The sequence below is a fragment of the Schistocerca americana genome, chromosome 7 (assembly GCF_021461395.2).
Source record: "Schistocerca americana isolate TAMUIC-IGC-003095 chromosome 7, iqSchAmer2.1, whole genome shotgun sequence".
NCBI classification, from domain to species: Eukaryota; Metazoa; Arthropoda; class Insecta; order Orthoptera; family Acrididae; genus Schistocerca; species Schistocerca americana.
In genome coordinates, this window is record NC_060125.1 from 460422976 (window position 1) to 460437934 (window position 14959).

The 14959-nt window shown below is 44.0% G+C and overlaps 1 protein-coding gene across 1 annotated transcript in view; it reads left to right on the plus strand.

Moving 5' to 3' along the window:
- Window positions 1–14959, plus strand: part of LOC124623010 (lachesin-like) — a 108321-nt gene that overhangs the window by 89742 nt on the left and 3620 nt on the right. The window contains exon 7 of the mRNA XM_047148801.1: window positions 237–296. Within this exon, the coding sequence (XP_047004757.1) occupies window positions 237–296 (60 nt within the window). The remainder of the gene's footprint in view (window positions 1–236; window positions 297–14959) is intronic.

Genomic DNA, 14959 nt, shown 5'->3' on the forward strand with positions numbered 1-14959 from the left:
AGGTTGCAGAGCGTTTCTATCCCCAGAAGTCCTTTCCTAACCAATTTTCGCTTTAATTTTGTTCTGGTTACAGTGATTGTGTTTCGAAAATATATGGAAATATTTTATCAACTTTAGGTGTTCTACTCTGAGTAACTTAAGAAAGTACTCAACGAGAAAATAATAAATATAAAATTTATATGTACATGTTAGTTGTACACGGGAAACGCTATAATTGTAAATCTGTTTCTTTTCAGCACTAAAGACAACTACTATACGACCGGATCGGACGAACGCGCTGATCCTCACTACCAGCCGTAAGTATTCTCGCCGGTGCTTTCGCCACGAATAGGACACCCCGTAGATTTCATACTCACATTATCAGAAAAATCGGCCCATAACTTCGTTCACATATAGTCTTGCCACCTGTACCATTTCCTGTACCATTTTATGTGCGACACCACCCTACAACAGTGACATAAATACTCAAAGAAAAGAAAAAATAGCGTCGACAGTTTGTTGGCTGAATAAATTCCTTCATTGGTTGTGGTTTTCGATATTTAGAATTCACTGGGTGGGTTTTATTTACAAACAGTTTATAATTTCTCCAATGATTACTTTCATCAAATGGAACGATGTTGCTGTCTGAATCTTAAAAGGTAGTGTTATTGTTGAGGTGGTAAGTAGCTGTGGCTAATACTTACTGGCCTCTGGGATTTCAAATCTCTACAGGAACATCTAGAGGACGTGGAACTTCAAACTGCCCATCTGAAACCTAAACACCTCTTTCGGTAGGTCAGCGATAAGTTTGAGATCTGGACCACTTACATAGCATTTTTCGGAACTTTACTGAAGTGGTTGAACTTGAAGGGAATGGATGTCTTCTTTTCCTGGACATCGTAGTAAGAAAGACGGTTGGTGGTATGCTAGGCCATGCAGTTTTTAAGGAAAAAACCATATAGACATGTACCTGCATGTAATGAGCTGCTATCGTCCTGACTAAAGTGGTAACGTAAGGTAATGTGTAGTCTCTCGTAGGCTGCCTCCCAGCCGTGCTAAGACACCTGAAATAAATCCCTTATTAAAACTGCTTAGGAAAAGTAGATGACGACTTATTCGAAACCCCGCATTGCAACGCACATGTCTGAATTTTGCTCAAAGTTGCCTGCAACCTTCCTCTATAATAGTGCTATGGAATGGCACCCCGCAACGTCACCTTCGGGTTCAGCGACGCTTCAGACGGCAAGGTGTTGAAACACGGGAAAAGAGGCCACTCCTCATAAGTTAATGTGAGTTGTAAGAATGGTTAATGATGTTACATTGGCAGCAAAGTTCGCCACCATCTGCCCAACGCAAACGTGCGGTTCCTAAATGGACTACGTTCTTACACGTTTGGTCTGTGATGCTACCCCATGGCCGTTTCAACCCCATTCTAAGAACATCGAGGGCCTACTGTCACACAAAATGTGATCTCATCCCATTAGAGTAGAAGGCTACAGCAAGTTTTGGTGTGCCATAGAGGATAGAACCACTAGAGACCGCTCATATCCATTAGACACAATCAGAAAGTGATCCCAACCGAACTGTATTTTTATCCTTTTCATCGCTCCTTCTTGATGCCCTCATTTGACATTGTCACTGGAGGGTCCGACATTGACACATGTGTGAATAAAATGACAAAGTATCCCTCCAAGACCACCCAGTTTCGTAACACCATCAGTGCCACCCACGCATCTTTTTGAGCAGGTTGAAAATGTACCGGTCAGAAACTTTGACATCAATTCAGATATGAGGCTGCTCTAACGCCTGCGTGACAGGCAACTTCTTCGACACTCTTAGGTGGAGTTTGCATACGCTTAGGCGCAAGAGCAGCCACAAGGCTGGAATGGTGTCGAACATAGTGGCAGGTACATTATTTACGTGCTCAACAAAGATGCATATATGTCACCGAGATTGATGCTGAATTGAGTGGTCTTAAACGGACACTTTCCTAACTTATTCGCGTGTTTGTCAAAGTCGAACCCACCCATGAACATTCCACAGGACGAAGCGAAAAAGGAAGGGTCACAACGCCCACAAACATCTTTTTGCTTCACGTTCAAATTTCGTCGAATAGTCTTGTAAGGTCGCTAGGTGTCCCACCCTGTACGGCACAGCAAAAATTGTTATGATGCTACTCTCCAAACGGGTGCTACCACAATCAGAGTGTTTTCAGTTCCACAACGTTCCTAGAGAAGGGTTGAAATGGCCAGAGTTTGCCAGCAGTGGCCATATTTGTTAAGAACATCGCCCTGTTGTTCATCTACTGCGAAGTATTGTTTCTGACTGCTAAATCCGCGGTAATCAACGCGGCAAGGGAAGAAGTGCCTTCATAGGCGCCCTTTATGCTAGCTCCTGACGCCTTTTCGTTTCGATTCTGTCGTGGTTCTGAGCTCTGTCGCGGGGGCGTCTATGAAAGGGCGGAAGTGTGGGAAAGAGGTGGTGTGACGACCCTCCCATCTTGTGACTTGTCCATGGTGGCGATGAGCTGGGGTGGGGTGAGATTTGGTACCAATGAGACATAAATAGGTCTAAGCACTATGGGACTTAAAATCTGAGGTTATCAGTCACCGAGACTTAGAATTACTTAAACCTAACTAACCTAAGGGCAGCACACACATCCATGCCCGAGGCAGGATTCGAACCTGTGACCGTAGCAGCAGCGCAGTTCCGGACTGAAGCGCCTTTAACCGCTCGGCCACAGCGGCCGGCTCCAATGAGACATAAGTAACCCATCTTACAGCTCACATGAACTTCTGGTGTGTGGCCTTTTTTTCTCTGCATGTGTGGACGTTGCGCAGTTTGAAGCGTTGCTGAGCTACAGGTTCGCACGCAGAGCGCCCCTCTCTTGCACCATTACAGCGGAAGGTTGCAGGAATCTTTGAGCCAAATTTCATACTTACATGCCAACAATTACGGCATTTCGAAAGAATGTATCGTTTGGTTTTGTTGACCAGTGTTGTCATAGTGGAGCACCCTTTACAATATCTTTTAAGGAAGCAAAAGATGCAGCAAGAGGAAATAGACCAAAGAATCGCTTTTCTTCCATACATGTGTCCACTTGCAGTCAATATCGTGAAATTTTCGGGAAAACGAGACAAAAAAAAAATTCTACTAGATACCACCGCCGACGAAATCGTTCTTGGCTCGGAGAGTGAGCCACTACAACTTCACGCACCAAGGATATACATCATTCCACCTGGATGTGGCCACAAATACATCGCGTGCGCCCAGCGTTGTAGCTCGAAATACTGAAAAGTACATGTTATGTTTATACATTTGACAGTGAGACGTACGAAGAAATCAGCGCTGGCAGAGTACAACGTAAATGAAGAACATAAGTTTCATTTCGAGAAAACCAAGTTGCTACTACGAGCCAGCAGCTGTTAGAAAGCTTCTTTAAGGAGTCGACAGACAAAAGAATCCAAGAGAATCTTGTCAATAGTGATGAAAATTGTCAGTTAGGCACACCGTGGAGTACCGCGTCAGTGGCAATACATTCCCAGAAGTGGGGAACATAGAAGGCGACTCAAGAACACCCACCCAGAGATTCGAGCGCAACCTACGACGCACACCCACCCAACCAGTTCGTTTGATAATTCATTTTTTCTTATTTGTTCCAAGCTAAAAGTTAATGCTAAAAATTTATACAATAAACTTTTCCTTTGTTATCAAGCCACAATATCACGTCAGACGTGTAAGGAAGTCGTGGTCAGTGGCTAAAAAAAGATCCATATAATCACAGGATTGTGATTAGGGATATTTACGAGTGTGGATCAAATGAAAACCAATATTATACGTTATTACACTAAAAAGCTGCAGTTATATCATTATTTCGACGTAGTCCACATGACACGCGACGTGCACATTTCGCAGCTTTGGGAGTGCGTGGAAACTTCGTAAGAATATTTTTATAGCTGTGGTTGTAGTCGCTCGTGCATCGCCTCTTTACTCTTTCTGAATTTCTTGCCGCCCGACGCTTATTTAAGTAGGAAGGTCCTCGAGGCATTAAAACATCTTAATCTATTGCTGTGGCTGAACGGGTTGCATGGGGCGATCATTTACGTTCTGCCACAAAATGTCTACAGTCCTCGTTTGCTTCTCGTTGCATGGCGAAGGTGACTTTGTGATATATTAGTGTTGCAGCTCCTGGACCTGTTAATCTCGTTTCCATGTAATTTTTCAAAATAACCCATTTTTTATTCAGAAAGAGAGTGGGCAAAGCTTTTCCTGCCAATGCTTAAGTTTTGGTTTTGGTGAAGAGCTATGGCGCCATTCCCCGCTGGCTACTTTGGTTTTAGGCTTGTGACAGCGCACCTAGGTTTCGTATACTCTAATAATCCAGTGCAGAAGTCCATCGTCTTCGATCTGGAAACGACTTAAGCGTTCCACGCCAGCACTGACTCGATAATGTCTCAGTTCATTGGTCACCTGACGTGACACCCATCTTTCGGACACTTTATTGAATAATAGCACATGGGGGAAATGGTGTGCCGAACGAACACTAATATCCAAAATACTGGCTATTTGATTTGCAATAATAATATTTCTGTGCCATTCATACACTTTCTGCACAGACATACGCGAATTACAATAATTTGATTTGATCGTACGATGCGTTCCCACAGGTTTAGCTCCTTCATTACTCTAAATACGTATCACAGTTCGCTGTTCCAGACCGGTGTCTGTCGACAATGTGGCAGCCATCTTTGCTCTGTCACAGTGATACAGCAACAGGCTGCCAATTGTTAGTCATTTGTCGAAACACAAGGATGTTGGTTCAAATGGCTCTGAGCACTATGGGACTCAACATCTTAGGTCATAAGTCCCCTAGACCTTAGAACTACTTAAACCTAACTAACCTAAGGACATCACACACACCCATGCCCGAGGCAGGATTCGAACCTGCGACCGTAGCAGTCCTGCGGTTCCGGACTGCAGCGCCAGAACCGCTAGACCACCGCGGCCGGCCCACAAGGATGTCTCATGCCATCAACCAAATCTATATTAAAACTTTCCAGGGTTTCGTTTCACTTTTAAGGTTTTCATTTGATTCATCACCATATTAAGGGTGGGCAAGGTTAAATGCTGGAAAATAAACATAAGCAGATAATAGTGATGCCACGTGTCTGATCCTTACGCGTTTGAACCGTTATTTGAATATTTTCATCTTGGTTGAGATTGCAATGGGGGTTTCAAACTGCCACGTGTTAGTTAAATGAATGTTGATAGGAATGAGTTTTTCCAGCCTCCTGATTGGCTATGTGAAATTATTTGGGAGCCATCAAATTCCTACAAGACGTTGATTTGCATTGAAAATTGGGATGTTTTAAGACTGTCCTGGTGGTAGAGGAGCGTTAAACCTATTTCGCCCATTGCCAGTTGCTCCGCTAGCAGTGGGAGCAACTACTTTTACAGTGCATTCGTCGCGTGCTGGTGCAGTGCTTAGGCCGAAACAAGGACGCAGACTCACTGAGCACCGCTACCATGCGAACGCTGAATTCAATCAGATCCGTTTGGATTTTCAACAACGTCATTTTGTAACACTAAAACGCTCATAAAGCAGATATGTGATTGCTTTAGGAAGCCATGTTTGTTCTAGAGATAGCGTTGTTGAGAAGTAACAAAGACGTCGTGTTTCCGGCGTTCGATCCTCGCTATTGCTTAAATTTTGAACAAAGGTCGCCAGCAATCGCGGCCGATGACTTCCAATGGAAGAAGTTACCCTCTCACTGCCATCACCCTACTCAAAGAGAGCGAAGAAACGGACATAGATTCAGGGGAGTCTCTTGTCCTTGAGGTGGGAAATTGACCCTAAAAGGCGAAAGAATCAGCAATAATCAACGGCATGGACACCGCCACACTAAAGGCACACAATGTGTATCAAAAGAGCATATCGCTTCCAACTGCATAAGTGTCATCATAATCTCTCCATTAGCAGAAGGTTACGGATTAGACCCCCATTCGGATCTCTGGGTAGGAATGTCAGAAATTTGAAAGTGGTAGGGAAGCTAACAGGTCAGAAAAGGGACAGTCTAGATGCATTGGCGTTTAGTGGAGTGAAATTGTAAAAGGACAAGGATGTCTGGTCGGAGGAGTATAAGGCACTACAACATCAGTAGGCCGGCCGTTGTGGCCGACTGGTTCTAGGGGCTTCAGTCCGGAACCGCGCTGCTGCTACGGTCGTAGGTTCTAATCCTGCGTCAGGCATGGATGTGTGTGATGTCCGTAGGTTAGTTAGGTTTAAGTAGTTCTAAGTCTAGGGGATTGATTACCTCAGATGTTAAGTCCCATAGTGCTCAGAGTCATTTGAACCATTTGAACCAACATCAGCAAAAAGCGGAATAACAGGACATATCGACGGCGTCAGCAGAAGATGAAGTGATAGAAAAAGTATAAGAGGATACCGAAAGGGAAATTCAATACGTAAAGGAAGATGAAAATCCAACGGTCATGTAGGACAGGAATGCGGTTTTAGGCGAAGGAGCTGAAGAAAGAGTTGCGAGAGAGTATGTGGCTTCGTAGAAGGGATGAGAGAGGAGAATGATTGTTTTGTGTCCTGCAAAAAGGTAGCAATACCTAATACTCTGTTCAGTCACAAAAGGAGGTGATATACTTGGCAAACGCCGGGAGATACAGGAGATTACCGTTAGATAGCTAGATTACACCATGCTTACGTAGAGATAAAGAAATTAGGTATTGGATTGTAAGGGGCACACAGAAGGGGCCATAGACTCAGATCACAATTTAGTAATGATGTGTAGTAGGTTGCAGTTTAAGAGACTAGTCCGGAAGAATCAGTGTGGAAAGAAGTGGGATACGTAAATTCTAAGGAATAGCGAGATACTGCAAATATTCTACGATAATGAATACCTCGGTAGCCAGTTCAATCGAAAAATGCTGGACATATCAAAAAGAGAAATCAAATGCATTGGTACAAGGAACGTAAAGGCGAAGAAACCAAGGATAAAAGAAGAAATATTTAATTTGATCGACAAAAATGTTCAGGGAAAATCAATAATATGGAAATGCAAGTCACTTAGGAATGAATAAAAAGGTATTCCAGGGAAGTTAAGGCGAAATAGCTGCTTAAAAATGTAAAAAAGAATTGAAAGTAGGTTGTCAGGAAGCAGACTCAGCATATAGAAAAGTCAAAAGAACCGTCGGTGCAATTAAAAGCAAGGGCGGCCACATTAAGAGCTAAATGGGATTTCGAATGTTAAATGCAGAGGAGAGACCGGATATTTGGAAAGAGTTCACTGAAGGCTTCTCTGATGGGGAAGCCTTTTGTGATGGCGTGCCAGAAGAAGAAATTAGAGTCATCGTGAGATTCTGTATTACACTCGGTATTAGAATCATAATTTAAAGGAGCTTCGGACGAATTAAGATCAAATAAAGCAGGAAAGACAACATTCCATCGGAATTTATAAAATCATTTGTGGACGTAGCAACAAAGCGACTAGTCACGTTGTTGTGTAGAATGTATGAGACTGGCGATATGCCATCAGACATTCGTAAAAACATCACCCACACAACTCCAAAGATAGCAAGAGCTGACAAGTGTGAGAATTATCGCATGGTCAGCTTAAGAGCTCATCCGTCCAAATTTATAGCAAGAATAATATAGAGAAGAATAGAAAAGAAAATTAAGATCAGTAAGGTGACTATGAGTTTAGCAATAGGAAAGGTAAAGGCACGAGAGAGGCATATCTGACGTTGCTCTCCATAATGGACACTTTCAAAGGATTCGTCGATTTGGAAAAGGCGTTTGACAGTCTAAAATGGTGCAAGATTTTCTAAATTATCAGGAAAGTAGGGATAAGGTATAGGGAAAAACTGGTAATATACAGTGAGTACAAAAGCCAAGACGGAACAAGAAGACTGGAAGAGGAAGAACGATGTGCCAGAATTAAAAAGGGTGTAAGACAGGGTTGTAGACTTTCGCCCCTGCTGTTCAATCTGTACGTTGAAGAAGAAATACAGAAATAAAAGAACGGTTCAAGAGTGATATTAATGGTCAAGATGAAAGGATGTCAGTAATGCGATTGGCTCATGACACTGCTGTCTTCAGTAAAAGTAACTAACAATTAAAGGTTCTGTTGACTGGGATGGACACTCTAGTGAATACAGAATGTCGTTTGAAAGTTAGTCGAAGAGAAATCAAAGTAATGAGCAGTATCAAAAATAACTACAGCGAATAACTTTACATCTGAAGGAATTCTGCAGCCTAGGCAGAAAATAAGGTATGATTGCCGGAGCAAAGAGGACATAACAAGCAGAGTGGCACTGGGAAAAGGAGTATTCATGGCCAAGATAAGTCCAGTAGTTTCAAACGTAGCCCTTAAGCAGAGGAATAAATTTACGACAATGTGCGTTTGGAGCATAGCATTGTATGGTGGTGAAACATGGACAGTGGGAAAACTGGGACAGAAGGGAATCGAAGCACTAGAGATGCGGTGCTGCAGAAGAATGCTATAAAGGTAAGGAATGAGGAGATTCTGCACAGAATCGGAGAGGAAAGGAATATTTGGAGGAGACTGGATGATGGGACAGCTGGTAAAACATCATTGAATAACTTCCAAGGTACTACAGGGTACTAGAGACGGTATAAACTATGGAGAAAGACAGAGACTGGAATACACCTAGCAAATAATTATCATTGCACTGCTACTCTGATATAAAATGGTTGTCACCGGAGAGTAATTAGTGATGGGCCGCATCAGACCAGTCAGAAGACTGATGATCCAGAAATTTTTTTTCTGCTACAAAATGATGTGTCCCAACACCCGAAAGGATTTTCTTTAGATTAACAATAGCTGTGGAAGCCTGCGCACATCAGAAGAATATAGTTACACAGTATTTGAATTGCCGCACTGTCTATGTCGATTCCAAATGTTAAAATGTAATAAACGCTGAAACGTTCCTTTTCTCCATGTTTCGGAGATTCTGTAAGGTCATGCGATATCGGACTCGAGACCGCGGCCAAAATCCACACACTGCTGGCGATGACGGGCGCGCGAGAGAAATTTCGCGACACAGCTCGCAGTTTTAATCTAAAAAGTTTGTTGGCGGAGGCAGATTAATTTTCTGTACTGCTACACTAGTAAAATCAGTGCAAATGAGGATCATCGGTATCGCTTTGACCCACGAATTAGGGTTAAACTTCTCAACTCAAAATTCAATAACCAAAAACCTCTTAGCTATCTTACGACTGTCGGGAAATACTATTACCGGACTGCAATGTGGTCACCGGTAGTACATAAACTGCCTCCAAATGGCTACCAGCAACTCCCGCCAGTAAACTCTACGACAACAAAACAGGAATACAGTTGAAAGTCTATGGGGAAGGAGCCTTTAGAAAAATCGCTTTCATATTTCCACCGAAAGAAATATACACGAATGAGCCAAAACTGTATGACCACCTGTTTATTAGCGTGTTGTTCCACTTTTTAAACACAGTACAGCTGTGATTCTGCCGGGCATGGATTCTACAAGTCCTGATAGGTTTCCAGAAGTATACGGCACCAGGTGTCTTCTCACAGGTTACTAAATTCCCGAAAATTACGAGAGGGTTGTTTGTGGGCACGCAGCTGGCGCCCGAAATGTGCTCCAATGGCTACAGATCAGGGACATTTGCTAGCTAAGATATCAATCAGAGTTGACCATTATGGCCCACAGATCATGTTGTCGACCTGAGAGAAGATTTCAAACGTGAAGGGACACAGGAGGTTCGCAATAATGTTCACGTAGTTCACTGCTGCCATGGTATCTTTACACTGCTGTCATGGTGCCTACGAGTACTACCATATGTTCCGTAGAAACCCAGCTCAATGTACCCCATAGCATAGTTCTGTTCATGCCGGCCAGCGTCTGTGACACAGTGCACGTTTGGGGCAGCCATTCGCCTGGATGACTGCAGGTTACGACCCAAACATCTAAGTGGCGTGACAAGAAATGTCATTAATTCAGGTTACACGTTTCTACCGATCCACCGTGAAAATTCAGTGATACTGCGCCCACAGCAATCTTAACTGACGAGGTCGTTGGGTCAACACAGGAACACGTAGTAACCGTGTTACATGGAGCTACATGTTCAACAATGATGCCTGGACAGTGTGATCCGCAACACATGCGCCTGCGTCAGTTTTGTACTCTGGAGTCAGATCTCTCACAGATCTGTGCCTACCATGGATTACACAGTGGGTATCCTCTGACCTTTACGTTTAATGATGAGATGTGAACGTCCAGTACCATATGGCCACGCGATATTCCACAATTCTTCAACCCAATCGTCCCGCTTCGACGCTGGTCAACAGTATGTACGAATTTTACGAAATGCCTAACACTGTGCTGTCTGAGATAGTGTTATTTATTCTGCTACCGGTTTCGGTTTTCAACTACCATCAATGGCAGAAAAATTACAGGAGATGTATCAGATTATTATTGCAGATGTATTCACGCTTCATGCTTTGACAAGACCATAATTCCCAGTAAAAATGACAATTTTTGCAAGATTGAAATATGAAAAGATGATGGTTCACTGACAGAAGGACAACGTTTCAAACGGCCATCATATTTTAATCTTGCTACAATGTTTCCTTTTTATTGACAGTTATGTCCTTCAGTGGCAACGTAAGTCAGAGCAAGTATGACATGTAATATATCTGCGATAATTTTTCTGCCGCTGATGATGGTAGCAAAATAAATAGATAACATTATCACAGACAGCACAGTGTTAAGCGTTTTGTAAATCTTTCAACCACTTTCTCTAGTTGCTCACGACAGTAGAACGCAAACAGCCGACCAGCTTCGCCGTTTCTGAGGTTCTTGTTTCCAGCTGCAGCGCCATAGCAATGTGCCCTTTATCAGACAAATTCCGCATTTGTGGCCCGTTCTTCGGTGTAACGACTGCCCACTCGTCGTCTCCCTTCCCCTGACACCTCTTCCATACTGCGTCACATTTCCGCAGATGCACCAGGATGCATTCAATCTCGCACTAGGCAATGGTTATATTTTGGCTCGTCAGTGTATCTTAAAGGCTTCCACTAAACTTCGTCAAACCCGTCTCGTTCTCTAAAACACTACCGTCCAGCGAAATACTGGTTCACGGTCTGAAATAATTGTGAGCTCTATCTATAGAGCAAGTGCGCATTCACATAAGGTGGCACTCTCCAAAAATACCGAAAAGCTCAGCCCAATATCCAACCCTGAGCCCGGGAACATGCTGTGCGAATCTCTCAATTTTCCACACTGCAAGGTATAACTCAGTTGATCATAAAGGATCGTTATTTCTCAACTTTAGAAATATACTACTCCAGAGGGCACATAATTTCTACAGCGCATGATGGCTTCACTGCACGAAATTCTTCAGCATTTACGTCCTGGGTCCAAACACAGTAGCAGAATGTAGGCGTTTTCATTGGCCGTTCCCTGCTTCTGTTGACAAAGATGCTGTTCCTCATGGCTACTTTCAGGTTTGTGTGCAATGCGTGTTGAAAAACAGTGGCAACCGTAAGGAAATGACTCCACCTTGTATTGACATAGTATAACCTCCTTACCGCCGGCTTAGGGACATTCGGAAAAGACCAGCCCGTTACCACCAGACTGGAGAAACCCTCTTTCCCCCGCGTTCTCAATGCCCACAGAAACGAGCAAACCGCCAGTTTCGGAATACGATATAGCTCTGCAGCCATTGTTTTACTGGTCCACACAATGACCAGCACACGCTGAAATACTGAGGAAGAAGACACTATAAACGTAATCAGGTGGGAGGAAATGTAAGAGCAGAATAGTCTCTATTATTTTTATATCTGTAAGGAAAAAAAATACCACTCTAGTATAATTTTTCAAATCCACCTAATTATGATGCTCAGCCTGTGAGAGGTGTAATGAAAGTTAATAGAGTTTTATTCCCTCAGTTCACACTCAACTCCCGATAAGCCTGCGACATATGCTGCCTAGAGTGGAAGTGCATAGTTTTACGACCCGAGCTGTGGTCATGTTGTTATCAGGACTTCTAGCGAAGAGTGAGGCCGAGTGATCCTTTGGAGCACCAGGAAGCTAGAGAAACGTCATTCAGTTAACAATCGTTTGACAGTGAGAGTTTTGCAATCACTCCATCCTCTTCCAGCGATGGCTAGCATTGACTGCGCTGCATCCACGTTACTTGAAATCGTAAGTTGCCGTCTCGATGCCCGGCGAGGAACTTGCTGAGCGCAGGTCCTGTCGTTGTCTCTGCTCAGCGCCGCATCCAGTGGGAGGGGGTGGTGGCTGTGTGCCTCAACGCTCTCGATGAGTGAGACTGCGCTTAGTCTCACTTCCAGAGTACTGGATACTCCTTTAGTCGGTGGTCGAGATCGCGTGGAGGCTGAGGATTTAACAGCAACACAAAGGACAATCCGAGTGGTGGTCCCAGCATATAACCGGTAAGGAGGTGTTTGTACTGCCCCAGTAGTGGCGATACAGCACCCAGAGCCAAAGTTGATGAGCTTGCAGTCGGACGACCGGTTCTCTATCCATGGTCGATCGGCCCGGCCTCCACCCTCAGTAAGTCACGATTGTGACTGGCAGAACTGCGGCATGCATATCAGAAGTGTCCTCTATGGCCAGAAAGACAGCTTTGGACTTGCAGCAGTTGTCTCCAAGTTGGCAGCAGCTTGTGAAGACGGGCTGAATTCACCAAAGCATCCTGCAACTTAACAGAGGCTTCATTCCATCATTATTCTTGATACAGGTGGAGTGGCTTCACTCTGAGAACGAGCTTCTTTTTCCTTACTAAGCAGTGGACACTCCCACGCCTAGTGTGGTGACCATCACAAAAGACCTCTGCAATTGTTAGTAATTACCTCGAGGAGTTTACAGAATGCCGGCCTGTGACGTCGTCCATAAGTCGGTAGGGCTACCCATTAATAAGGGCCCATCGGTGGAAGAAGTGGTCGAATGTTGTTCGAAGAAGAGCGGTTTTAAGGAAAGAAGGAAGAAAATTCTACGGAAAGTGACACGGGGAAAAAATCTCTGTGGCAGTCTAGGAGGGCAGTATGACAAGAAGCTGTTGTCTCGCTATCTGCGAATGATCATGCAAGCATATGATTACGTCAGTAGCGGGTATCGTGCAGTGCTCAGTACTAGTGTCGTAGCGAATGGCCGTCATAAGGTTGTCAGTCCCATCGGTAGGAGGTATCGACCCTGCAGGGCACAGACGGTATCTCCTTTGCCACGTTCTGTGTTTGCTTTAACACATTTTCCACATTCTGTGTCTGCTCTAACAAGGCAGGTCGTCATCTGGGTGGTCGATCTGATTATAAAATCGGTCTCTCTGTGTGAAGGTTGACTCAGCAGCTTGAGGAGCTTGAGAAGGGCGGAGGTTTTATAGCAGGCGATGACGTGATTCCCCCACACTTGTGACGTTATGTGTTCTCGTTTCCTGAGCCTGTCAGCGTTCTCGAGTGCTCTAGTATTTAACTTCAGAGTCTTAGAACATTCCTTCATGCAGAATCTGCATCCAGAAATGTGTTCTTATGAAACCTCTGGGTGACGTTACTACATTTAGTCTCGTTACAACAGAGCAGTCTGTGTGCTGTCCGCTGTGGTCAGAGTGATGAATCAGTTGTTCTTACAATGAAATGAAAACCCTTAGCTGCTTACAGGAGTTGACATACGTCAACGGGAACAGATGAAAATCTCTGCCCCGACCGGGACTTGAACCCGGGATCTCCTGCTTACATGGCTAACGCTCTCTCCATCTGAGCCACCGAGGACACAGAGGATAGTGCGACTGCAGGGACTTATCTCTGGCACGCATCCCGCGGAACCCACATTCTCAACGTACTGTCCCGCACTACATTCGTAGTACCCCCGCCCATTATACTCATTACTCGCGGTGCGTTGCCGATTTCCGTAAGAGTTCGGGCGCTGTTTGTGCATCTGCGCAGAAGAAGAAGATGGTCAAGTGGCCGGTGAGCCTTAACTATGTATATACTAAGATGGTATCTGTCCTTTCTGACATGTCCGAAAGAACTGATAAAATTTTTGTATATATCAGTTGTTCTTGGTTTCCCTCTTGTACATTCTGACAAAACTACGTCCAAGCTTTCGTGCTGATATTCTTTTTCGACACCATTGAGCATCCGGCAGTCGCGCCCCACTTAGCGGCATCTTAGTCAGCTTCTATACAATTCTTGTTCCTACACTTACATACATTTCTACTGTGTAGTAAAAAGAAGAAACTGCAGAACACTACGACTAATCTGAAAATCTATACTTGCACTAAAATTCATTGAAGAGCTAGTGCATAGTGTGTAGTGTTGTAACAGTTCATAATCAAAAAGTTCATACGTTTTTTGCGTAATTCACACCCCATTATAAAACCTATCAAAACTGTAACATAACAATAGTAAAGAATGACTGCCAATAGTAGAAGAGTGGCAAATAGCAGGGGTACACAAATATTTGACCACCTTAAAACACGAACACTTTCAATGTCGAAGTGTGTCTGTACTGCAACTCGATTTTTATAGCAGACAACGGAGTACATATGAAAATGTTTAGAGTGCCACACTTATAAACGTCTAATGAAAATTATTTAAAGTTCCGAGTCAAAATAACCTGTCAAAGACCAATACGTCTGTGGAAGTGATAATTCCTCAGCATAGGTCGTATTCCTCTGTCTCCACTCGGTGCAACTCACCACAAACGGAGTCCGAAACACGCTGTACAATTTAGAAAATACGTTTACAGCACCTCCCTGCATGGTCAAAAGTTCTGTGTATAACCTTCCGTGACTCAGTGAATACAACGATGTGAAGTCGGAGTACATTGACTGCCGACTCTTCTTCGTGCTCCCGAGCTCGTTCCTTCTACAGGGTGTTTCACAGCACTTGCATCAGTAGTTTGATGTGATAGGTTGCATCATGGGGAACAAAATTTGTTAGAGGGAAAGCCC